This window comes from Solea senegalensis, linkage group LG7, assembly GCF_019176455.1.
Source record: "Solea senegalensis isolate Sse05_10M linkage group LG7, IFAPA_SoseM_1, whole genome shotgun sequence".
In the NCBI taxonomy this organism is placed as follows: domain Eukaryota; kingdom Metazoa; phylum Chordata; class Actinopteri; order Pleuronectiformes; family Soleidae; genus Solea; species Solea senegalensis.
Window position 1 is genome coordinate 19601595 of NC_058027.1, and position 26588 is coordinate 19628182.

The 26588-nt window shown below is 40.4% G+C and overlaps 1 protein-coding gene across 1 annotated transcript in view; it reads right to left on the reverse strand.

Moving 5' to 3' along the window:
- The window catches only part of tox3 (TOX high mobility group box family member 3), a 28390-nt gene extending 13188 nt beyond the window's left edge, over positions 1-15202 (reverse strand). Inside the window, exon 1 of the mRNA XM_044029659.1 lies at positions 14374-15202. Within this exon, the coding sequence (XP_043885594.1) occupies positions 14374-14475 (102 nt within the window). The 5' untranslated portion in view covers positions 14476-15202. The remainder of the gene's footprint in view (positions 1-14373) is intronic.
- Positions 15203-26588: the final 11386 nt, after the last annotated feature.

The following is a 26588-nucleotide window of genomic DNA, read 5'->3' on the forward strand; positions in this document are numbered from 1 at the left end:
ATCCACTGAATTTCACCATAGCTACTGTTTTCTTTAAGGCCTAAGAATTGCAAACGCTGCCAAAACAAAGATGGTCTCAGCATTTGTCATAATGGACCCACAGAGTCTGAGCCCAGTAGTTTCAATAACATGCAGGTCAAGTCTGCTCGGTACTCTTAAGAGCAAATCCTAAAAGAAAGCACAAGCTAAATGGGGTGCCATCTTTGATCTGGCGGGGTGCAAAGCCATTGGCCCAAAGCCACAAAGGGGCTTAGACGATGGAGAGGGCCCCAGAAACATGGTATTGCTTTCTCACGATGACTGCTCTTGCATGGATACAAAGTTCTCGAGGAAGCAACGCGAGAAAGGCTTGGCTTAGTGGTGTTGTCTTGCTTTTGCCGCTAAGCCATGTCTCGAGGCTGTTTACCCTTAGCGGCTTTGAAGCAACATGTACTCAAGACGGTAGGTGTGGATTTGAACCAAGTTTGCTCTGCGCGCCACTTCTCCTGCTACGTAGCAGGATGCTCCTATGAGGGTAAGGAGGCAAGTAACTAAACATTACATGGGTAAGTATTATACAGTAGACAAACCGCTCTCCATTAACAGTAATGGGCTGTGTTTTTAATGGCGCTAATGTTGACAGTGGGGCTACTTCTCTGGGTTTGTCAGGTGCCTGTGAGCTCTGAGACTCGGAATCACATAAAGCTCTGTTGAAAGCTGCTGGGAACGGAGTTTTCTCTTATTGCTTTAGCAGCACAGATGCATTTCTCTATTCCCCGTGTGCCATTAGTGACTAATACACTCATTATAACCAGCTTTGGGAATGTGCACAGTCAAGAGCTTTTAGTGATGGACTCAACACAATCCACTATTTATTTTTCAAGTAATGGAAAAAAAAAAAGGGCGACACATTTGATTGTTGCAGACAAAAACCATACATTGTGTGAGGCATTTAAAGTCCAGGTATATGAGCCAGAACCACATGCAACATCATCTATGTAGGTATTATGTCCGGTAAAGTAAGGTACGACATTGTTTTAAACAGAACTAGCTTAATTGAATAGCATCAGTTAATAATAAACATGGATAGACATGAAATGTGTTGTTTTAGGGATCGAACACTTCACCTTAATGCATTTGTAGCTGTGTCGATGTGGAACTTGTGTCTTTTCTGTTATTCCTACCATAAGTCCACAGTAAGCACAAACCTACCAGTTGTTCAAGCTCTATAAATCTGAAAAACACAAACTGTTGAGCGGTGACTCATATATCAGTCTATTATATACTACAGGGCTGACTGTATTAAACAAATGGCCAGGCCTGCAGCTGGAAAAGAGAGGCAATATAGAGAGAGCAGAGGTTATTGTCTAATTTAAATCTTGGCTGTGTTCCCAGAACTGTACCACATTCCAATTTGTGGCTGTGTTGCTTGGCGTTACTGACAGAGGACCGGCTGCAAATACTCTTGGGCTCCTCTCCAGAAATGTGTCTCCAAACGGACAATCAACAAGTTGGCATGGATTAACAGAATGAATGGGGCAAATTAGGTGAAATAATGAAAATGCACAGATATGGTTATTGTGCTGTTATCTAATGCCTTTAAAAAAAATAATAAAAAAAAAAATAATAATAAATCTGTCACTACAGTTGCACTAATGTACCTGTAATCATTATGACTTGATGTGCACCGACACAGACTCATCAAGAAAGCCAATGAATTGCTTCTCTAATGTTTCTGAGCTCCATAATGAAATAGCAGCTGGAAAAGACATCTGTGAAAACATGGTAGTTACCGAATGGTTGAGCAGGCTCTTAGAAGCAATTAGCTATTTCAAGCATCTCCTTGGCATACTATTGTCCGTTCATCTGCTAGATTGACAGCACACCAGGACATCATTAGCAGTCTTGACAGCTTTGTTTTTCTTGTGACAGCAACCATTGGGATAAGTGCTTCACTAATGTTTTTTAACAGTAGTTAAACTCAAAGTGTCACTTTAACGTTTCCTACTTCAAAAGCAGTGTGAGATTAAGATACCAGCTTTGAATAATTACAACACCCTAAGCCTCGACTTTGATTCCATATCATTGCACTGACATTTAAAGACATGGGGAACAAAGGCACGTTACATATCTTTTACTCATAATGCAAAAATGATCCCTTTACCCTGTGTAAAGACGTCAGATCAAACATCAAAGTGCGTGCAGAAACATGACGGTCTGCCGTGTGTTAAAGTGGTGCTTTTTAAAGAGAGTTCACAGGTTAAAAATGAGAAAGAAAAGGGGGCAATTAAGAGCTCTTTGCTCCTTTTTCCACTGATGACATACAGTGTACAGTCAATCAATGGCGACAATGACTGACTGACTGATACAGGCAGACAGGCAAACTTGTGAAAACCCATTTGTTACACAAATCTTTTATGTGAGGTACGTGCAGTACAAAGACAACGCAGCTAAAAAGGGAACTCGCCTGACAACATAAATGATTTATGTGCTCATGACATTAAACCTCCCAAAATAAAACTCCAGCCAAAGGCACTCTTATTTATCAGTAATAAAAAGTGCAATACTGTGTGTAGATTGAGCAGTGCTTGCCACCGGATCCAAACAACCACATATTTGATCTTTGTATTCATTTATCTATCCATTTATTTATGTTTTACTTGAACATCCATGGTTTATTTCCTACGATGAAATGTCTGAAACTGCACTGGCATGCAAGCAACGGTGGAGAAACCGATAAAAGGTACATTCCCTGAATATGCTTCTTTAACCCAATTTGCACCAGAATTTAATGACTCTGTTCCCACAGCAAATCACATCTGTCCGATTTGCTTAATTCTGCTGACAAACAAAGCAACAATCACACCGAGGTGAAAACCTAACCTCCTTGACAAAGTACCCACTTAAAACCTACTTAAAGTCACATCCTGTAGATGCAGTTGGGAACATTCCTCCAACGTTATTGCAAATAAAGAACCCGTCTCTTTTGACTACATAAATGTATGCATTGTGTTTGTACAATCCACCTTCATCGCTCTATCTTTCCCATTTCCTCCTTTGTGCACATTGATCACGGAACACTTTAATCCTATTTCTCTTGTACGGGCTGCAAAAAAGGGGTCACTGACATGTACTGTATTTGAGCCTTGACCTCTATTTTAGAATCACGCTGTGAGTTTCTCCACTAAAAAAAAAAAAATGAGAGCAAGACACATTCTGCTCTTCACTCACACCTTCCTGTGCACATGTTCACCCATCACTCTTAATTTGTCTTCCCCGGGCTTATTATCGACCCATTTCTCCAGCTTTCTGCCAATATACACAAATTACAAGGATTAGAAGAACACCGTACTGTAGCCTAAATCTCCTGCATTGTTCTTTATACGTGCAGATGACTAGGGATTAAATGTACCTAACATAACTTGACCTTTATGAAGCCTTTCACAGCCTAAAAAAACATGACATGTTCCCTCTTTCCACCGAGTTCCGTCAACAAAGCTCGTCAATCCAATTAATCTATATATGAATGAAGCATGGAATGACAAAATCAGTTATTTCAACAGGGGGCACCGTGCCTTTAAAAAAAACTGAGTGAGAAACAGAATTCCCACTGTAAACTTGTCATCAGCCAATTTACCTGGAGCCAGAGGGGGAGATTCGCTGGACACATAGGGAGCGTTAATCTCTTCATTCATCATCGCTAAAGAGATCGACCCAATTAACTCACAAAATTGACTGGCAACCCTTGTGTTTGTGTTCTTACTTGAGTTTTGCCCCCATTTTTTTTTTTAAAAAAGCAGGAGTTGTACAGTCTATGCTGGATCCAGCTGAAGGCCTCTGAAATGATTTGAGGACGCTGTACAGTGAAATAATGATGATGTCTTCATTTAAATCTGTCGAGTCTCAAATATTCACCACTGCAATTCGCTGTGACTGATTAGCTAGTGAGCTAGTGGAAGGGTTGCTTGGGGATAGCTCTCCAGAGCTCTGTAATTGAGTGAATTTGACTAGAGAGCTTTCATTCCTGCTGATAACTACACATATTTCCTTTTTAAATGTACTTTTCTTTTTTTTCACCACGCATCAGATTTATAATGCCTGCAAAAACAGCAGTATGAAATACACTTTATATTTCAATAGCTGTCCCTTTATCACGGTATCTCTGGCATTTGCCCACGGACCATTCAGCGTTGGTTTGTCTGGTTACTGCAAAACTGTTAAATCGAGAAACTCGCAGATCAGGGACAAAAATAGCCCCAAAGAGCCTGCAACCTGGTTTCTCATGTCCCTCAATACACAAGAGGAAACTGATGCAATTATCTGTAGGTTCAGAAATGTTGTATTGTAGCATATTAAGCGTAAAAAAAAAAAAGAGAAAGAAAAAGGATATAAAAGCATTTTGCAAAATATTACATGAATTTCATCATTTGGCATCTTTTAGACCTCAGTGGTGGAGAGTTATTTTCCCAAAGCAGGTTTAGCCTTGATCATACTGAGCAGCAGCAGCTTTGAATGTCAATGTTATTAACATAAGAAGGCTTTAAGAAGATGTTTGATATTGTTATCATGTCATTTTAACATTCATTTGTAATTCACACTATACTTGCCACTAGGGCTGGAGCGATTAGTTGATTATTATTCGATTACTAAATGAGTAGCAAGTTATCAGGTTGAATGTTTTTTTAATAACTAATGCATGCTCTGTGAGTTTTCAGCTTCTTATAAATGAATATGTTCTGGTTTTGTTGCACCACATCGCAAAGAAATCATTACAAGTAATTAACTGAGGTTTGCAGACAAAAATGACAACTTTTGAGAACACTGCCGTTTTGAGGTTTGGGACAGACTGATCATAATTTTTAGTACTCCATTAATCAAGAAAATAATTAACAGATGAATGGATTACGAAAGTAATCATTAGTTGCAGTTCAAGATTCCTATGAAATCCACCTTCCATTGAAAAACATCCTGCTGGTGTGAGTGAGGCCCTGTGACATTCTGACAAAAGCATGGTTTGTTTTTATAGCTGGCACATATGTGAGAGGGATTACACGGCTCAAAATGGATGATAAACAATGGGCCAAAATGGGTAAGCCATTCAATTATGTCTAATAATGAGCCGTTTCATTATAACCATGTGCGAGTAATTATGCGATTAATATGTCAATCCTGGTTTTGGCAGGTTGTGCCGCCAGAAGAGGCAATATTAACCACAGTCCTTGTGCCACGACGCACTGAAAACGGTTGTCGTCTTGCACACTAAATCTCATTTGTTTGGTGAAGAAAACAAACCGAGATACTGTTATTCTTCTCCAAAACACACCACTCATGCTCCGGGGCATGATTTGTAATTGTTATTCAGTGCTCACTCACCTAAACTTAAAACATGATCCTTCAGGATTTTAATTAAGCGCCAAGGTACCTCCCAGGGGCTTCTGACTTGGCAAAAGAAACTACTTTGATTTATGTACTACTCTGTTGTTCCTGGTTGAAGTGTACCTGTTATGGGAGACTGTGGTGATGGATTTAAGAACAATTACTCTTATTAGTTATTCCTCTGAAAATCTGAATACCCACACTAACCAACAGCATGCCATATTTCAAGTACTGGATAAACTGGTACTGGCACTGGTCTACTTACTGGGGACTGGGCACATGGTCAGACACGGTCAGCTAAATGTGGTGACGTCTAAAGCTGATAAGAGTGCACATCTATTTGGATACATACCCCCATTCATCACGCCACAAATCAGCAAAAATGCTTATTACCACCATGTGCTGTTAACAGCAGTTATTTTCTTAAGCAGATGTAGAACATATTTATCAATGTGCCTCTCAGATGTCTGGTTATGGAAATAACACAGCCAATTAATTTCCACTTTAAAAGGAAATATGGTGTCATCGCTATAGACACTTGAATGCCCAAAAATATTAAAAACCTTCATTAAAAAAACATACAGGTTCAAGTACAAAAACCTGCACCATGTAGTAACAACATGTTGATGAACATACCTGGCTCACAAACGTGTTAGCCAGAGCTGATGCTGTTGCTTCTGGCAAGCGTATAATCCAGACTACCCAGGTGTACAATGTCCAGATGTTTTAAATAACAGGCTGCACACACTGCAGCGACAAATACTCCAGTTCCACACGTTTTAGTCGCCGACCAAAGCGTGGAAAGTGAAAACCGCTCTTTTTCCAACAACTACATCGTGGCCTGCTATGCCAGAGCAGCAACGGCAAACATACCCCATGATGAGATGAAAGTGATAGTCAACTACCTCAGGAACATAGGAACAGTTCCAGAGACAGACCTTGTATGAGGTCTACTCTCAGAGATGCATATCAGAAGCTAATGGAGTCTTGAAACTACAGGGGAGCGGAGGGATCACTGCGATTAGCTTGTGGAACTGCTGAAGGTCACCACTGCTGAGCTGAGCAACCACAAGCCTTCATAAAACCATGCAGCGTGTCATTATTTTCAAAGTGTTTCATTATAGACGGTTAACCTTGGCTAACTCTGACCTAACACTGTAATCAGCTGCCTGTAATACCTTTGAAAAAGTGTAATCATTCAGCTTCTCCTCGTGTTTACCAGGCAAGCGACTCACAAATGTAGCGGAGGCTGTTGAACACGAGACTGAACGCATTCGCAGGGCCGCTCAGGTATTTGAAAAAGTTCGACCGCAAGGCAGAACCGTCAAAGATGAGGAAGAGGATCAATTTTCTCGCAAAGAAAATTTGGAAGAATCCTTTCGCGCAGGGAAACCCTGCCAATGCTGAGGCCTCACAGACCTTGATCTTCTTTATCCTGCTGCCATCTCACACCATGACCACACATAAGAGACCACAAGCCAGTAGAAACACACATCACAATGAACAATGACGTGCTGTGAATGAGCCTCGACTTCAACTCCCGAAAAATGGCACAAGTTGGCTGCGGAATTTCATAGACCTCATTCATGAGCGCCAGCACCTTTAACGTGCAGCTGGAGCGTTTAGTGAGGACATGTCCACTGTTCCTTTTAATAATGTAACTAAACAAACACTCGACAGACTCATGAATACTGCACAATGCTCATGTACTGACCTGTGGAGCTCTTTGTCTTTCAAAATAAAGGCTACGGCTGTGTGATTACAGCTAAAAGACCAATATTAGAACAATGTATAGTGAGTTCACCTACGGAAACAGCTGAAACATAATTATTAACCATTTATGGATGTGCTTACGCACAACTCAGGATACAAGGATAGATAATAATAAGAAATATTAGTACTTCAGTCCAATCAAGCCTATATTTAAAGATGTTTTGCCTGGTAAGGCAAGGAAAGAAGTAAGTCCAACAGATCACACGACGAGCAAGCCCTTGGTGTCAGTGGAGAGAGTAAAAAAATTCCTTTTAACAGGAAGAAGTCTCTGACAGAACCAGACTCAAAGATTTGCAGCCATCTGCCTTGGCCGGTTGGGGTGGAAGGAAAATAGGAGACAGAGGAGAGGTGGGGGACCATTAAGGCCAGTGCACAAACACACATGAGTGACAGCAATGAAAACAAAACAATAATAATATAATAATAACGACAATAAAATAGGCAAGCTATAATAGACGTCCACTCGGCCAGCACAATAAAATCAAAAAAGTAAAAATGGCACAAGGAAAGATGGGGGGGAAAAGAGGAGGGGAGAGAAGGCAATAATGTCAGATTAAGAGTGGAAAAGGTCAGTGTCTCCTCTCCTGTTTGCACAGACTAGACAAATACAAACGTTAGATAAGCAGTTGTAAAAACAAAATGAGATCGAAGAAAAAAAAAAAAAAAAATAAAGAAAATGCACAATTATATAAAGTCTCTTCTATGAGTGCTGTTGTTGTGCGTCCTTGTTAATATGAATTTGGTCTCGGGGATGCACGTTTCTGACAAACCGAGCACGAGGAAGATATAAATGGGGAAAAACATTCTGCTCAGAGACAGCTGTTTCATTCTCCTCCGGGACCCGACACAACAGTGAGACAATACTCCATCAGGGCGCTGCATCGAGATCTTGATACGATTCAAACATGAACATGAACCACAAGCAATCGCAAACTATTCATGCGAGTGAATATTCCGTCTCATGTCTGTTTACAAAAAGATACAGGGCGATATGGCACGTTTCCAACTCTGGGAGACTATTAAAACTCATTTAGGGGGCACCGTAACTCTAAAGACGCACGTTAAATCACCCTGCTGCTACAAACAAACTATATGTTTGAAACACTTAGTGTTTGACAATCACTACGGGTTACATAAACAAAATCGTTGTTTAAAAAGGGAACACACTAATGATTATTTTTACCTGTAAGCCATAATTAAATATACAAGTTTTGTTGTTTGGTCTTTTTAAAAATGTGTTTTACTAAGTGAAAAACGGGTATACTTTATGTTAGTCTTCCTTGAACCCTGCTGCAGTGCGCCCCAGCATGCAATCTAAAGTTTTATTTACCTCCACTATTTAAGCTCTTTGTTCATGAGGTCTCTGGGATATTTGCACACCTGCTACTATTGTCAGTCCCTTTAGTGCAACCTGGTAACATGCTGCATTATGGGAATGTGTGATGTAAGGGGGGCTGCAAAACCAGGTGAATTAATCACATGTAATGCCACACACACACACACACACACACACACACACACACACGCAGCCTTTGCAGTTCACAGTCAGACAGAAATGAATATGTGAGCAAACGCCGCAACAGCGACTCATATTTCTACGAGTAGGTCGGCCTCAGTTCGAGTGGTCACAGCTAATTCAAACCATGAAATGAAACACGTGCCCGGCCAATAATTCTAGTTTGTACTTTATGTGTTACACAAATAATATCTTCATTTTGAAAGTAGTGCCTTAGGCTCCTCAGAAAGAGCTCAGGGCTTAAGTCAAGTTAAAAGGATACAGCGCTGTGTGCCTGTTAAGATAAGTGGACATTAGATCTATGAAAACTGGACTGGCTATGTCTATGGAAACCTTTAAAAACATGAGCGTGCCTTTACAGCAAGGCTAACCACTAAAAGGGACACAACACTTATTAGATCCAAGCATCAAAACCCCACATTTTACTATATATAAAAATGTAATTTAAAAGATTTACAACATTACAGTGGATACATCCAGTGATAGCTCTTTTATGCTGCACTGCATACAGTTTAATCACCACAATTAAACCAGTGATTGACTGATTGCATTGTGCTGCACTGAACAGTGCTGTGAATGTGCTGATTAAAAAAACAAATAAGGTAATAAAACCCCAAATGAATAATCATTTACAGAAAGGTTGAATAGCTATATCATTTTTTTTTTGTTTTTTTTTATGACCACAGCTGAAAAAAACACAACACTCCTCTTTTAATGTATGACTTTGTATGTCACAACAAACTACATTTCCTCAGGCACTTCCATGGTTTGATGGATGGCGCAGCAACACTGTGTACATGATCACAATCCAATAACACATTTGTCCCTCCTGCACATTTTTTCTCTTTGAGTCACATGTTTCTTTTTCAAACAGCTGCCGAGCTCCACATTTTCCAGGTAAGAGAAAGCTTCTCTAGTTCAGTGGGGAACAACTGTGTCAGGGTTAATCCTCAAGGAAAACCTTAAAAGACATTCAGGACACAGATGATTGGCCCACTGTACAAAGGACAACCAGCATGTAAGCAGTGATTCTTTCACTGGTTTGACTGCACTATATCTGAGCCCTAATTTGTCCCTGGTCATGAGATCACAACCTGAGGCACAGGGTTGCTCTTTGTCTCCGGCCGACTCGGATGAAAAGGTGATGCCCGGCGCTTTTCCTTTTTTAGAGTGAGCTCTGCCTAAATGAACTACACTAAGTAAGGCACGCGGTGTAATGAAGAAGATTTATGAGCAGCGATGGCAGGATTACAGAAGGTCTTTACAAGTGCTGATCTGGGTAATGGTCTATATCTGTGTAAGATTTCAGAGGCCTTTTGTCAAACCCAGCTCTTAAATAAAGCGGTCTTGTGTTTGTCACTAGTTCAGACTGTTCGTTTACATCAGACTATACTGGTTACACACGTTTGATCAAGCTGACACGGATTCAGGAGGCAGTTACTGCAGTGTGCAATGTATGGCACGCTATGTCAACATGATGAACAAAGTAAAGAGTGGCAGCTGTGACGATGTGGAGCCACAGGGACGACAGGATACCAGACTCCGACTAAGCTGTTACAGCTTTGGTTTGGCTCTCGACTTCAGAAACAATCACCGTGAACCTCTTAAAAGCCAGTCCTCATAAACAATTGCTGTTTTTCTCCAATATGTCTCATCATCATAGCTATTATCATCAATTTGGTCGAGAGGAAATCCACGTTAAGACTTAGTGCGTTAAGTCAAATGTGAACATCTGCTCTGCATAGACATACATGTGTGGTCCATTAGGACCCGGGCGTCATTCTTCGATGAAGGGACTCCAAGTTGCCGTGTGTCATTCAAGTGGGCAGACTAAAAATAACGCGGTCTAATCTCAGTGGGAGAATTAGGTGTTTAATAAATCTGTTGGACTTCACGCACTGACAGGCACAGCGTACAGGACTCGGAATAAAATACATCAGCGAGTCACATTTCAGACAGTTAAACATTAAACATGCACCTTGGAGTCAATATCCATCAACTGTTGAGTTGGACAAAGAAGACAACATCTGAGGCCACACACACACTCACTTGTGTTTGGATATGTTTAGAATGTGTGTGATGAAATGGCACCAGCTGTGTACACTTGGGAGATGCACAAGGCCCCTGGTAGAGTTAACCCCTTCCTTCCCAGTGAAGCAGGAGAGACCACAGACACCAAAGAGACTCTACTCTACAATAGTTGTACACAAAGGGCGCTAATTCACTAAGATCACTGTCCCACTTCCTTAAATCGTTTACTTTTTTTGGTTTCCTCACTGGGTCAGTGAGAGACACATGAACCATGAGCAGATTTCTGTTCCCCCCGCCCCTTTGACAGAACTCACTTTACAGTTCCATAAAAACCTCTGATAATTGCAGCCGCAGCAGCCCTACATGACCATGCCAAGTCTAACAGTCTGGACAACTTCCTAAACATTGTTTTCACTGCACACATCATGGGGCGAGTGCATGATAAAATACAAAGTACACGGCGCGGTAAATACGTTCTCAAGACTGCTTTATCTGTGTCTAGTATAAAGGGCACAGGATGGATTGTCTTACCTCATTTCAGATCTGATGACAACAAGCGATGCTGGTGGTTTACAACAAAACAAAACGGTTTACAACGCGACAGACACAGACTATTAGATGTCGATTTAATAAATAATTCAGATGACGGTAATTAAAATCGCATTTCATCACGAGCGTGACACGAGTCGTTCTCCACAGTGGCATGGTATATGGTACCGTGAACAATCTGCTGTTCATTGGAAACTGGAATTGATTCCATGAATTGCTTAATGTTTTAAGTTTTAATGTAAATGAAATGTGATAGCGTGTCCTGTATTCGCTGAAAGGTGTTGCTAAACTGAAGAGCTGTGCAGCCCCAGTATGAATGTGCCATGAAGGTACTCGTCCATGGCTCTGCAATGGTGCCATTAAAACACTGCTTGATGGCCAATTCCCAGCTACAAAGAACTGTGATTCCTCCACGGTACAAGTTAAAACTCAAGTGCGAGCACCAGTGCAGGTGAAGTCTGTATTAACATCTGCTGGTGATTTCAGTCTCTTTGACTGGAGGTAATGAAAGCCCACAATAAATGGACACTATAGCTGAAACATGAATGAAGCATAAGAGAAAGAAATGACCAGATGGTCATAAATATGAGAATAACACAGGGTCTCTTTCATGAAACCATTTAAGTCCATTACATTTGACTTATACAAATACCAAAACCAGCCTAATGCAAACAACTCTCTGTCTTTAATTGGAGCTTGCCCAGAAAAACCACAACTTAGACCACCTCACATCACCAAAATAAAAGCCCACATACTGTATGTTGTTACTTAAATCGTGAAATAACCAATAAAAGCCAGTGAAAGTAGGGACCATGGTGGATATGCTGTTAGGCATAACTACCGCTTCAAACATGTCACATCAATGTCATGAACATGCTGCATTCGGATTTTAAAAACAAATAAAAACCTGCTTGAAAAAGTTTTTGCTAAAAAAAAAATGACAGCATTTAATTGGCGCGCATCATTCATTTGTGTGAAATTGTGGGACGTTTCTCTTCGGGAGTGCCGTTCCTCCATCTTGGTGCCAAAAAAACAGGCAGCTTCATTAGTCATGACTGCAGCACCTAATTAAGTTTGTGCCACTCGTTTGGATTTTGCTGTAAATTTAAAAGAATCTCTGATGTTTCAAAGTGCCTCTGGGCCCTTCTGTCTCTGTTGTCATTAAAACTGAGAATTTCCTGTGCCAGCGTTCTGAGAGAGCATTGCCTGTTTTCAAATCAAAACTGTAATCTAGTGGAAGCAAGTTTTTTTTTTTCCAAAAAAGGTGCTGTGACAGCTTATAAATAGATGTAAGAAGTAAAGCTTTGGTCCTGTGCGACTTGTTAGCATGCCACATCTTTTGTATGACTATAACCACTCCGCATCGTGCTATCTTTCAGCAAGTTGATTCAAATCAACTGGAGGCTTATTTGAAAGATGCATGCAAAATATTCTGTTTATCTACCATGGAAAGGCTTTGTAATTTGCATGAAATGCATGCTTTGCACTCCCCCTCTGTGTCTCTCCAACATAACTGGTGGAGATACTGGATAAGCACCTTCCCAGTGTCCTGCCCCTCGCGCTCTGCCTCCCTTTTTGTGTTGTGCCCAATTACTGTTGCAGATGGAAAAAATTCACTTGACCTGGGAAATTTATGAGCGGCAATAAAATTGCACTTCAACACTGATCCAGAGCGATGCAATTAGTTGTCTGGGGGCTGATGAAGACATGATGAAATTGGACACATATGACAACTTGGCCATATGACAAAGAGCTGATGAAACAGTGAGAAACCTGGTAACTGTTTTGAACAGCATCAGATTGCAAGGGCTGAATAATTGGGGGGCGGGGGGGGGTTCTGTGTATGTTTGTGTGTCTGTGTGTGTGACACAGAGAGAAGAGGTGGGGGATGTGGGTGGAGGGGTGGTGCCATTGTTTGGATTTTAAAAGCAACACACCACTGTTTGTGTGATTTTTTTTTTTTTGCTCGTCATAGTGATGTTCCCTCTTACTGGGGCACATGCAAGTCAAGCTGCCGATGGATCACCGGCCTCTCGGCTCAAGTGTTACATCACTGACAAAACATCACAGACCATCAACAGTGTTTTTACACCACGCTCCCCCCGGTTAATAAACTTGTTGTGGCACAGCAATGCCATTATTACCGACAACTCAGTAAGAGCGCTGCTTGTATACAGATGCACCCAAGTGACACTTTGTGCATTTACAATGACTGTGCATCATGTTATGACAGTCTGAGCCAGCTTTAAGATATGTACACATCACAACACAACACTGATCTACTTCATCTTGCAACGTGCGTGTCTCAGTCAAGTTGTAAACTCACTATCAGAGAATCATTCAAAAAATAAAACAGCCGCACAACAGAAACTGAGAATGAACTTTGTTTAACACCAAAATAAAGTCAAAGCAAACTATTATTTGTGGCTTTTGTGTGATTTTTACTACCGTCTTGTTGTTAATTGTACTGTATCTGTGGATGCAGCACTTAGTCCAAGGCAAATTTCCCAATGGAGGAAATAAAGTATATTGCTTTGTGTCATAGAACATGCTGCAGAATGACTTTGACATTACTGTGCTCTCAGGCAGCAAGAGAAGCTCATGCTAAAGGGCAAATGCGTGTTTCTATAGCAAAGTGTTTTACTGCATCACGTTGGGGAGGTATAGAAACCGAATAATGGCACGGGAGAGGAGTTTATTTGACACGAGATACGTTAGATCACACTTTCATCACATTTAATGGTTATTTAATGCAGGGGTGCTGCTGATACAGTGACCCAGGAACATGAAACTGTATCTGTGGATCACATCACTCTGCTCAGAGATTAGCAGAGCAATTAAGCTGCTCTGAGCCACACGCACAAAAAACAAACTATGTACAAAGTTGTGGCATGGGAGGGAAAAGCATTGATACAGCAACTTCACTGAGACAGAGGTGTTAGTGGGCTGAGGTCAGGACAAGGAAGTGCACTAAAGTGGGGGCAAAGACTGCAAATCAGCATGATTTATACTGTTAAATGCACATCATGTTATACATTACATACAAGTGTGTTCAATAGTAAAAGCTGGAACATTGCGTCGGCACCTGTGTGCTCACACAACACTAATACTATAAGCTACAGCACAAACACTGGGGTGTTCCAGCTCACCTTGTTGAAGTTGTAGTAGCCCAAACAGTGCGCAAAATCCAGGTTAGGTGGATCTCCTGGAATAGGATTTCCACCAGCAGTGGGGTAAAATCTTACATCCATGGTGGTTGTGTTTGTGTGTTCGTGTGTGTCGTAGCCGCGCAGCTCTGCACGGAGCTCAGTTTGTTTGCTGCCGTTTACAATCCAAGCGCGAGGAGAGACGGAGAAAGACAGACGGCGATAGACGGAGCCCCGCTTTCTATAGGGGTGAATGAAACCCTGCGGCGAGGAAACAGACTGTATCGGTAAAGTTTTGAGATTCCTCTTCTACACCTGGCGCAGTCGCTTCATTCCTAAATGAAGACTGTGGATCACGGAGCAGGAGACGCTGTGTGCCAATGCATTTACACACAGCTGCTGCAGCTGTTGTATACAAAGGAGCCACGAGACCGGCGGCTGAGCGTGGACTCTCCTATTTCCTTCCACTTCCTTCAGATGCAGATGGACGGGGGGGAAAAAAATAATAATAATAATAAAAAATGAAAAGACGAATCAAGTCGCGACAAATAAAGTCCGCGCGTCAAGACAGCGCGCGTACGCAGAAACGCGCGTCTGTATCCAAAATCGCCGAGTGTCTCACAAGTTCATTAGTCCCAAACTTGGAGAACTAGTTAGTGCAGCAGCTGAATTGAGAGGAAGCGAGCTGGCCACACGGACCCATCTGCTGAAAGCGACGCAGCGTTTGGAGGATTTGTAAAACAAGCACAACAACAGTCCACAGATGGTGCAATTAGTGAATGTGATGTAGTGCAGTGAGTTTCCAAGCTCAGCCTTCAGCTCTGCCTCACTGTCCTAGTGATGAAAAGGCACAATGTGTGAACAAGTCAGCCCCTCCCCAAACACACTAAGCCACGCCCATGAAAACACAGCATTTATGTCCATGTGACCGGCTGGCAAATGATAACTGATTTAACCTACAGCTGTTCTATCTGTGTATGTTTTATTTATTTACTCTTACCCCATATTAATATTTCCCTTATCGCATTGTTTCTTTGTCTTTTGACTTGTAAGCAGATTATAATTTGGGAAACCTGTGAAAAAATACTTTTCTTGCCTCTGTATGCTGTGCTATGCTGTGTTGGTATTGATCAATAATAATTGAGTGTTTTAATAATCCACATTAACCTTTTAGTGTATCATAAATAAAGTGTTTTGAGAGAAAGTCTACTTCCTCTAGACCCTGCTTATCAAATGATGGGGGATTCTGACTAATAACAAGGCAGATTTAGTGTGAGAGAGGGCTCTTGTAATAACCTTTTTTTTAAAAAAAAACCAAAAAACTGTAAACTGACACAGATCTGATTTAGGAATTATTTGTCCATAAAACCCTGAAAGAAAATCAGATCTCAGTCACATGAACTGACAAAATTAGATATGACTCGTTTCAGCCTGGTAATCTGAGCCTAGTCAATAAGAGAAGAAGAGAGAGCGAGAGAGATGTGAGCTACTGTGTGTTACTATCATAAATGTAATCAATATTCACATTTGCTACCCGTATGTTTTGCTCAAATATTGTGTATTTATTTTGAAACAGTAGCCTGGCGTGGTTAATCAATTCATTTGATTTTATGAAGTCACTTCATTGTGTTGCCAGGTCTGATTCTATCAGCAGTAACAACTGCCTATGCTGTAAATTGGGTTAGAAGAACTGATAATGAATGCGAAATATTGTTAGTATATCAATCCTACCTGCTGCAACTTTAAGCTACTTGTTTTAACAGTTGCAGTGTGAGAGCCGGTATCCTTGTGTTTCATTACTTGTGTCACATTCACATGTCACTAACAGAGCGCTTAATTGTCAACACATGCGAGTTGTAAGCTCACGCATATTGTGGTTGATTACATGTTTGCTTTAGGGCATGTGCACACGAGAACGAGTGTAGGGATCCACAAAAGGTTTGCATCGTTTCTATTTTTATCCACATGGAACCGGAGACCTAAAACATTAAACCTGAATAAAACCCTTGTATTTTGTTGTACACAACCAATCCAGGGCCACACGGTTGTTGCGGGTGTACTCCGCCTATTGCCCTATGTCAGCTAAGATTGCCACAGCACCCTCTGTGACCCTCATGTGAAGGATAAAGCGGTAGAGGATAGATAGATAGATGGACGGACAGACAGCCAATCCACTACAATGATGTCATATAGCCCCACCTCTCTCATGCTCCATGTCTGGTGTGTGGCAGCATTACATTGCATTAAGATTGTATAGGGAAAGTTCTGTTTCCGTATAACTTAAGTTTCAGGTCACATCCACAGCAGAGAGGCTTAACTAATACTACCATGTTTTTTTAAACTAATATTTCCCCCTACTACCTCATGGGAACATAAAGATGACTGCAAATACTCAAACAATACAGGCTGTTATTGTTTCAGGTGTGTGTGCATCACACAAGTCAACAATGTATGAAAGAACAGGTTTGATATCACTGCTTTCCAAATTCTCTTTTGTATGCTCACCTAAATACACATATAGTGAGGTTTTGAAAAGTTATTATTTTTTTAAATCACGACCTTTAGCGTGAGCAAACCCTCAGTGCCCAAACACACATAATTACTTGTATACATCTACGTACTGTACGTGAATACAAATGCAAGGCAACAGGAATCCTATGATAATGAAGTGCAAATAAATATGAACAAAGAAAGGTCGGATCTATTGCATTTGTGAATTAGCAGACTAGTGCAACCGCAGAGATAAAAAGATTGGGGTTGTGAGTTGTCAGTTTGAATCATTGCTACTCTTTTCCTTCCCTGTTTTTCTGAAAGGCTGCATCTTGGTGCATATATTCCTGTTACCACCACACTGCTGGCATAACAGTAACCATTTCTCTTTGTCTTTTAGCTACCTGAGTTCATTCGGTAATTGCTTGTGGGTGTTAAGTTATTCAAACATGAGGTTCCTGTTCTCCATTTGACTTAATTATCCCTTCTGTTACACTACATTTGCTTTCTGTTTACAGTTTCTACCATTATTATTATTATTATTATTATACATTACTTCTCTCGCTAGAAGGAAATAGTAATAAAAAGCAGATGACATATACGTATAATGTGCTGTTTGAAACCCCATGCATACACTTTGGTGAGTTACAATAATAACAACAGGCTATGCGGGACCTTCCGAAACACAGAGATTTGAGTTAATATGTCATGGATATGACAGTGGCATGTTCAAAGAGTCTTGTTTTGTGAACACAGCACAATGCCATCTGAGCACAGGCTCAAGACCAAACACACAGAGGAGTGTGGTGTCACTCCCTGCCACTAGATTTACAGTATTTACAGAGTTAATATGCGTTTCCTGACATCTTGTATGGCTTAAAGTGGTGAACCTGAAAAAAGCTTAACATAGCTGAACCCTTTTACACTGCAGACATTTTGATGGCAGACCACAGGTGTAATTAATACAATTAAACATGACTGCATACATTACAGTAAGTATATAATAAGTTTAGTTGACTTGCAAGTTGTAGTTTTAGCAAGTTTTGTCATATTTTACTGTACTGATTATGCTGTATATTTATCATTTGACAATTGTTATTGTGTGTAATCTAGTTTTGCTTGTAGCTGTTATGTACATGCATTTACACTTTTATGTAATGTTAGCATGTAGTTCTGTGTTTTAGTGTTTGATTATGTATATTATGTTACTATACTGTTCAAGAAAAAAAGCCCAACTCGGGACACAAGTGTCAAACTAGCAATAGCTATAAACTCTACATACAGCCCATCAGTTGTATCATCTGTATTGGTACTATGTTAACTGTATTGTCCCTATTTCAATAACATTCTAGTCTATTCTTAGTCAGAATTACAGCATGCACAATATCAATAGTGTTTGCACACAACTAAATGGAACACAGTCATAATCAATGGTATTAATTACCCCTGTGCCTCTCCTGCCGACACATATCAAAAAGTCTGCGATACAAAAACAGGTCTGTTATCATTTCCACGTACATAATGAATATCTAATGACAACAAAACAAAGATTTAACAGAGAAGGAGTGCATTTACTGCTCACGGCACCTCTGTTTGTGCAGTGAACACAAATAGATTTTTCATTCATCTGTCACTTTCAGCTCTCCAGAGTGGAAAGAAGAGGTCAGAATAAACATTAAAATCAATGCTGCTGGCCATGAGAATACATCAGCAAAGCCTTGCCGCCATGGTATATGTATTTTTAAATGACTCATTTGTTTTGTTTTTTTACTTAATATTAAAACAACTGCTTGAATACACTTCTAACTGATCAGGATGCAATTTATATCACTTATTTGGAAGCCAATTTCCATGAACATACATTTGCATCATGCATACTTGTTATTATCACATGGTAAATATAATATCTTAGTCTTGTTATGTTCGGGTGTTAGGGTTTGACCAATTTTGGAACCCAAATTTGCCTTCCTGAAGGCAACGGTCCATACAATACTTTGGGGATACAGTGGAGACACGGGCCAAGACTCTTTCTCTCACTTGCCTTTTATTATTTACAGTTCAGTGAGCAATGTGAGGAGGAGTTGGAGAAATTACTGCTACAACTAATTGTTTTCAAAACTAGACAATGAGTACAATCAGTAGTCAGCCTTTTTTGCTCTCCATATAGACGGTTTATTCATGCACAACCAAAACCTGCTCAAATGTGATCAGTCAAAGCATTAAGGGAAAGCAAATCACAGAGGTTAGGGTTAGTATCCTGGTTAAATGTCTGTATTAAATAAAGTGAGATTTTTTATATGATATTATTGTTCTTGTTTTGACCTGACTGTGTTCATAAGGTCATATTACACCTGGCCTTCAATTACAGCATTTATTAGCTCCTAGATGTAAAATGGAGTATGCAGTAGGTGCTATAATGATTTGCTATTAAATTAAACAATTGTGAATTGAGTCAGATTGGTTATACTCACACACTGACTAACATATAACGTTGTTGAAATAAGATAAAACGTAAAGAAGCTAAATATACAGTACTTTAAGTAGAAACTAGTTATATACTGTAGAACAGTGTTGCTGTCTCACGTTACAGTGCTTTAAAAAAACCAAAACACTTAGAAGTGGCATGTGTGCTGGCGTTTACTATAATCAAGTATAATCAATGACATACAGTGCCAAACTCTGCTGCGCTGGAGAAGATAATCCTCTTTTGAACACTCTCCAGTGCTTGCTTGGAGATGGTCAACAATTCGCGGCAGTGGCCAAGAAATCTACTTTGTAATTATGGACACATTGATGCATATGCAAACCATTTTTTAGTTTTTTTTTTTGTCACGTTCCTGTTTCACAGTTGCTCGTGCAAGCGTAACTAAGCAATGCCTGCATACTACACACACGGATACACCCACCCAATCAAATCTTATTCATTCTTGCACATACAGACACAAAAAAAACCCACGCAGGCTCCCATGTACTATTTATCAGATAAGCAAGCTCTACTACATTTCCATTTCAGCCTGGTTATTGGATGTTTGGTTTTCAATACAGGAGTGGAGTGTGTGTGTGTGTGTAGTAATGGTTGCTGTTGTTATTTATTCCTGTTTTTAATGTTGTTTGGTCGTGCAGCCAGGTAGTGGAATTAATTTCCTTTCTGGTGGTTAGGTATCAGTGTCTCTGCCAGATGAATTGTGCTTTTCTACCATATGTCATTTCCTCTCAGCCTGGCAACACTAGAACCATTTGGTGACGTGAAAACAGATTATTCTGTGCTGGCTCATAATCAGATTCATTTAAAGTAGTACTGTATAAATATATGGAAGTAAAATAGTAATAAATGCAAAATAAGTAATTAGCCATATTGACTCTTTATTTATTGTATGTATGAACCACCCACATTTTCAGAGAGTGATGTCATTGCACAGCACCATAAATAATTGCTGTCTGATGTGTAGTGTGTGACAGTTTTGCATTGCAGCAATAATATTGATTTGAACATTTCAGGAGACATTTTGAAACATGCTAATTTCTTGGTGCATATTAATCAATTAATTGTGTCAGATGCTAAGTCGTTTTCATACAAGACTGAGGATTGTTGCAAATAGTTGCAAGTGAATGGGGAAAAAGGCAATCACATTAAGAAAAGAAAAAATGCTAAATAAATGCAATACATTTACCACACCATATGTTTTAGTGAAGGTTTAAAAACAAATCAAACCATTTAATTAAACCCCCAGCACATAGCCAAGCAGAAAGACAACTTGGCTTGGGACCAAACGGTTGCCAGTTCAAGTCCCTGCCAGGTCAAGGGTTGTGGTACCCCTGAGCAAGGTACCCATGTCCCCATTGCTCATTGTTAACTGGACACTCTAAATTGACCCCAGCCACGGGGGGGGGGCTCAACATCCAGTGTACTCCTTGTGCCGGGCCCAAGGCCCAGATAGATGGGAGGCTTGTGTCAGGAAAAGCATCTGGCATAAAAATCTCTGCCAAATCAAATGTGCAGATTACCTGCTGTGGCGACCCCTAGAGAGAGGGAGCAGCCAAACAGTCAGCAGCCGACAAGTACATTTATGATAGGTGACTGAAATGAATATAAATCAAACACATGTAGACTTAACTACTTTGTATGGTTTCAGATGATGGCGGAGGGGAAATATTTCACAGCAGAGACAGAATATAAGGACACTCAAAAAGAGTCCAATGAAAAGCACCCGTAGTCTCTGTATTTCTCTCCTCCCTTGCAAGCTTGCCTTGTTTCTTGTGTTGCCCTGTTTTTCTCCTCTGTACGGTTATTTTTCATTCTGTTTGCCTGTTTTTGCCCCGAAGTGAATTCTGATTAAGAGACTTGATTTGCGGCACTAGCAAAACCATGCGTCCTCTTCTTTGACAAAAACCTAACACGTTTTCTGCTCGTGTGTTGGCAGAGGTCAATTTATACCCAGGTGCATACAGTATAGTAAGCAAAGACCCCTCTGCTTGTTTGTCACCCCTCTGCTTGAGAGTAACACTGCCGGAAAGCACACATTTATCTAGTGACATTATACAGGAGCAATGAGGGAATTACATTGGGTGATGTTACGATGTAACGTTTTGGTTTTAAGTCTGTGCTGTAGGTGAAAATTTAATGAAATGGTATCAGTGGGTGACTGTAAAAAAATATTATTGAATTGGGTATTATAATTAAAGACTAGTACCGCGCGCGGTTCTGAACGGGTTCGAGCCGACCCGCGCGAGTCGCCGTGTGCCACGGCTCCCCGCGCGCCTCGCGCTCTCACCCGTTCATTCACCGCGCGCGGTACTAGTTATTTTCAGTACTAGTTATTTTCAGTACTAGTTATTTTCAGCGGCGTCCCCGCACATGTCGATCCAAATTTCGGGGGGGATCGGCAACGTATGGCAAAGTTATAGGGCACTTCCTGTTTAAAATGGCCGACTTCCTGTTCGGTCAACGGCGCGTCCGTAAACGTGTTCAGGGAAGTTCCCTTGTCTTACATATCAAGTTTTGTGCAGATCGGACAATCTTAGAGTTAACTTCCTGTTTCGGGCATTCCACTTCCTGTTGGGTGGTCATCTTTTGCAGACATGCTCAGGACAGGTCCCTGGTGTGACATATAAGGTTTCGTGCAAATTGGACAACGTACGGCAAAGTTAGCGGGCACTTCCTGTTTAAAATGGCCAACTTCCTGTTCGTCTCTGGAAACATGTTCAGGGAAGGTCCCGTAACTCACATATCTAGTTTTGTGTCAATCGGACAATGTAAGACTTTACTTCCTGTTTCGGGCGTTCCACTTCCTGTAGGGAGGTGACCTTTTACAGACATACTCAGGACAGGTCCCTGGTGTCACATATAAGGTTTTGTGCAGATCGGACAATGTACTGCAAAGTTAGAGGGCACTTCCTGTTTAAAATGGCCGACTTCCTGTTCGGTCAACGGCGTCTCCGTAAACATGTTCAGGGAAGGTCCCGTAACTCACATATAAGGTTTCGTGCAAATCGGACAACGTACGGCAAAGTTAGAGGGCACTTCCTGTTTAAAATGGCCGACTTCCTGTTCGTCTCCGGAAACATGTTCAGGGAAGGTCCCGTAACTCACATATCTAGTTTCGTGTCAATCGGACAATGTAAGACTTTACTTCCTGTTTCGGGCGTTCCACTTCCTGTAGGGAGGTGACCTTTTACGGACATGTTGAGGAAGGGTCTGGGGTCCCACATACTAAGTTTCAAGTGGATACAACAATCCCTGTTGGAGCAGCATCAAAAACTATAAATGTAATTCTGTCTGCTGTCACCAGGGGGCGCTGTATTTGAAAATTAATATTTTCATATAGACGTGTTCAGGGCCGGACTGTCATCAATCCTTGCAAGTTTGGTTCAGATCGGACCAGGATTGGCAAAGTTGTTACAGTTTGTTTTTTTAGAATTTTCTACCACCACCAGGAGGCGCTGTTTTCAAAATGTACCGTTTCAGCAACACAGTCGTCTTCAGGAACTAACCATCATCAACTATAGCAAGTTTGGTTGGGATCAGACCTTCCGTCGCAAAGTTATAAGAGTTTCATTGTCTGTTGTGAAAAATTATTATTATCTCCAACTTTGGCGCCCCCTATCTCCTACGCCATACAATATTTTAAAAAGCTTTTGATAACTTTTGATGCTCAACTCGTCCACATTGATCTCACCAAGTTTGAAGGTGATCGCACAAAAGCTCTAGGAGGAGATAATTGAAATACAAGCTGTCATACTGTCTGCTGTCACCAGGGGGCGCTGTTTTCGAAATTGAATATTTTCATATAGACGTCTTTAGGGCCGGACTATCATCAATCCTAGCAAGTTTGGTTCAGATCGGACCAGGATTTGCGAAGTTGTAGCAGTTTGATTTTTTGTCCCAAAAATCCGACTTTGCGTCGTTGCCATGGCAACACCGTTAAACGATTTGTCGTCATATTGATCACGCATCATCTACCATGTGTTTTGACTGTTGTCACCAATTTTGAGTGCGGTACGATTATCTGTGTAAAAGTTATTCCCGAAATCGTAAAAAAACTTTTTTTTGTGTATTTTCTTTCACCACAAGGAGGCGCTGTTTTCAAACTTCACCGTTTTTTCATAGACGTCTTCAGCCATGGCCCATCATCAATCATAGCAAGTTTGGTTTGGATCGGACCTTCCATCGCAAAGTTATAAGAGTTTTGTTTTTCTGATGCGAAACATCAGAATCATCACGAACTTTGCCGCCCCCTATCTCGCGCGCCATGTGACATTTGAAAAAACTTTTGATACCGTGAGCTCCTCAACTGGTCCACAGGGACCTCACCAAGTTTGAAGGTGATCGCACGAAAACTCTAGGAGGAGTTAGTTCAAATACCATTGCTGCGAATTCGCCAAAATCGCCAAAAAATCGCCAATCAACCCAAGATGGCGGATTTCCTGTTGGGTTTGGATCATGGTCATAATGTAATTTTTTCTTCATCCTGACCCACTACACATGTGTACCGAATTTCGTGCATGTGCGATATTTGTGTTGGTCATGGTGAATTTGGACAGGTGGCGCCGCACTTATTGGCCCCTCCCACATTCAATTTTCGACGCACATTCCCCGAACCTTTTTCAGACGTAAATTTACACCAGGATTGATGCGGTCACAAAAATCTGTGAGTTTTGGGGTATGGGAAAGGCCTCAAAAAGGCAATTCATTTGGGGGAATAATAAGAATAATAATAATAATAATCCTTCCAGTTTCAAGAGGGTTCTTGCAACCTTGTTGCTCGAACCCTAAAAATATAAAGTTTTCAAATGTGAAATGTGTGCCTTTTTGGTGAGTACTAATCTGCTGTCAAATACTGGATGTTTTTAATGTGACACAGCATGCGATCCACACAAACTCTAAATCTGAAGTCTGATTTATACTCTCCTCGCTGGACACTTTTGATAATCACTGCCTGACAAACCTTTAAGTCGCATGACTCTCTTCAGTTTATGCTTTGACCAATGGATTCAGTCATCTCCATGGTAACTCCACTCTATCCTCCAGCTGGCTTTATAGTTACGTTGTAGCATCCCAATCAAAAGCTCCCTCCGCTTGTTAAATAGAACTTTGGTCCATTTGTACTACTTTTTCCTTTCTACTTTGATTTTGTTATTTTTGTTATTTAGTTTCACTTAAAAGAAATAAATATATACATGTATATATATATATATGTATATACACATTGTTTTTGTTAACATGCAATTTCCAATGTGTTAGTATTCAAAGGATGCTATTTAAGAATCAATAAAATACATAAATAGTCCAACCTGAACTCAACATCTCCTTCAACTGCAATCACTTCCTCTGCAATCTGAAATTCAGGAGTTAGCGTGGTTACCTTGTTAGGCGCTAACCCTTGACGTGTTTCATTGAAATATATTTTTCTAAAGAATTTTAATAATTCATTCTTTATCAAGTGAGATATGGATAGTATGTCTAACACGACCAAGGTGGAGAGCAAAATGTTATATTAGAGCGTGCAGTGTTCAGTTGCATGCCATTATAGGAGGAAAACCGGTACAGTTGCGATACTTGAGGGTTGTTTCTGCCGCGTGTTAATGAACTGCCACTCACACACACACAGAGAAAGTGAGAGAGAGATGACAAATTCATGACTGACACCCTCTCAGAGACAGAGAGTGACCTGCAGCTAGACACCGAAAACATGAGCAGATAACACACTCACACCTCACAGCAAATCGTTAAGCAATTCACTTACAACTTCCATCACTGTTGTGAATCATTTCTGAATACATTGCCCTCATAAGATAAGGCGATAATCATGGTCATCATTTATTATCCTCATTTTCGTTTCATTAATGTAAAGGCTGTAAAGCTCCAAGCAGAAAACTGAATGAAACTTATCAGTAGAGTAGGTGACGAAAGCATTTCTCCTGATGAAAATATGCTTTAGGCCTCGAGTCATCATGCATCGACTTTATTCTTAAGTTGCTCTTGTTGGGAGATTCTTTCCAAAGATTCCAATGTATGCTCCAAAATAACAATGACAAGGAGGGATGAAGGGAAAACTGGTACTGAACGATTTAGCTATATAGATTCACTTTCACAGAATTTAAAAGACTGCAGTGATCAATTAAACTCAAAAAAAATCATTGCCTTTATTTCAAACAAAACACCCAGGCTATCTTACATGCATACCATTTTTCTTCTAGTATGACACAAGTATGATACAACTGTTCTGCCACAAAGTAGACTATGATGATGTATGATGTTTTCAGTGAAATATATTAGATTTTACACTTAAATGACAATGCCACCATTTACCACTAATCAGAATAGGCTTTGTATGATGATTGAAGATGTTGCAGCTCTATTGCATTGCATACATCTGTTGATTGCTAGTACAATGGTTTCAAATAGTATTTTAGAGCTCTTCTTTTTGAGCACCCAAATGGGTTGACAGTAGAAATTTTCAGAAATCAGCTTTAGTACAATATCTGAATATTTCCATGTGCAGTTTTCCTCCGAGTAACTCTGTTTGACATCTCTCCAGGACAAGCTTGGTGAAACTAAAACTGACACAACTCTGAATAAATGCAAAAAACGTTTGCGGTAAGAATGTAATAAAATAGTAGGATGATTTGTCCTTACAGCTTGTTCTGCTGCCCCAAATGGGCCAAATTATAAATAAATACAGCTTTACCAGTTGGAATCTACAGTGCCCCAGACATGACATGGGAGAAAAAAATGAATTTGTGCACACAAAATATTAATTTGTGACCACGAAATACTAATTTGTTGCCACAAAATAGTAAAATTGTTCCCACGAAATAGATAGAAATACTAATTTGTTCCCATGAAATACTATTTTTTTCCCACGAAATAAATAAAATGTGTGCATGAAATAATAATTCCTTCCCACAAAATACTAATTTGTTCCCACGAAATAGATAAAACGGGCAGATGAAATAGTAATTAGTTCTCGTGAAATACTAATTTGTTCCCACAAAATAGATAAAATGTGCGGATGAAATACTAATCCATTCCCACAAAATAGGTAAAACATACGCACAAAATATTAATTAGTTCCCACAAAATAGGTATGGGCAGCCAAATTATTATTTTGTGACCATGAAATACTAATCCGTCACTGGGGGCGCTGTGCCAATCTCAGCTGACATGGGGCGATAGGCGGGGTACACCCTGGACAGTTCACAGTCCATCATAGGGACACATATAGAGA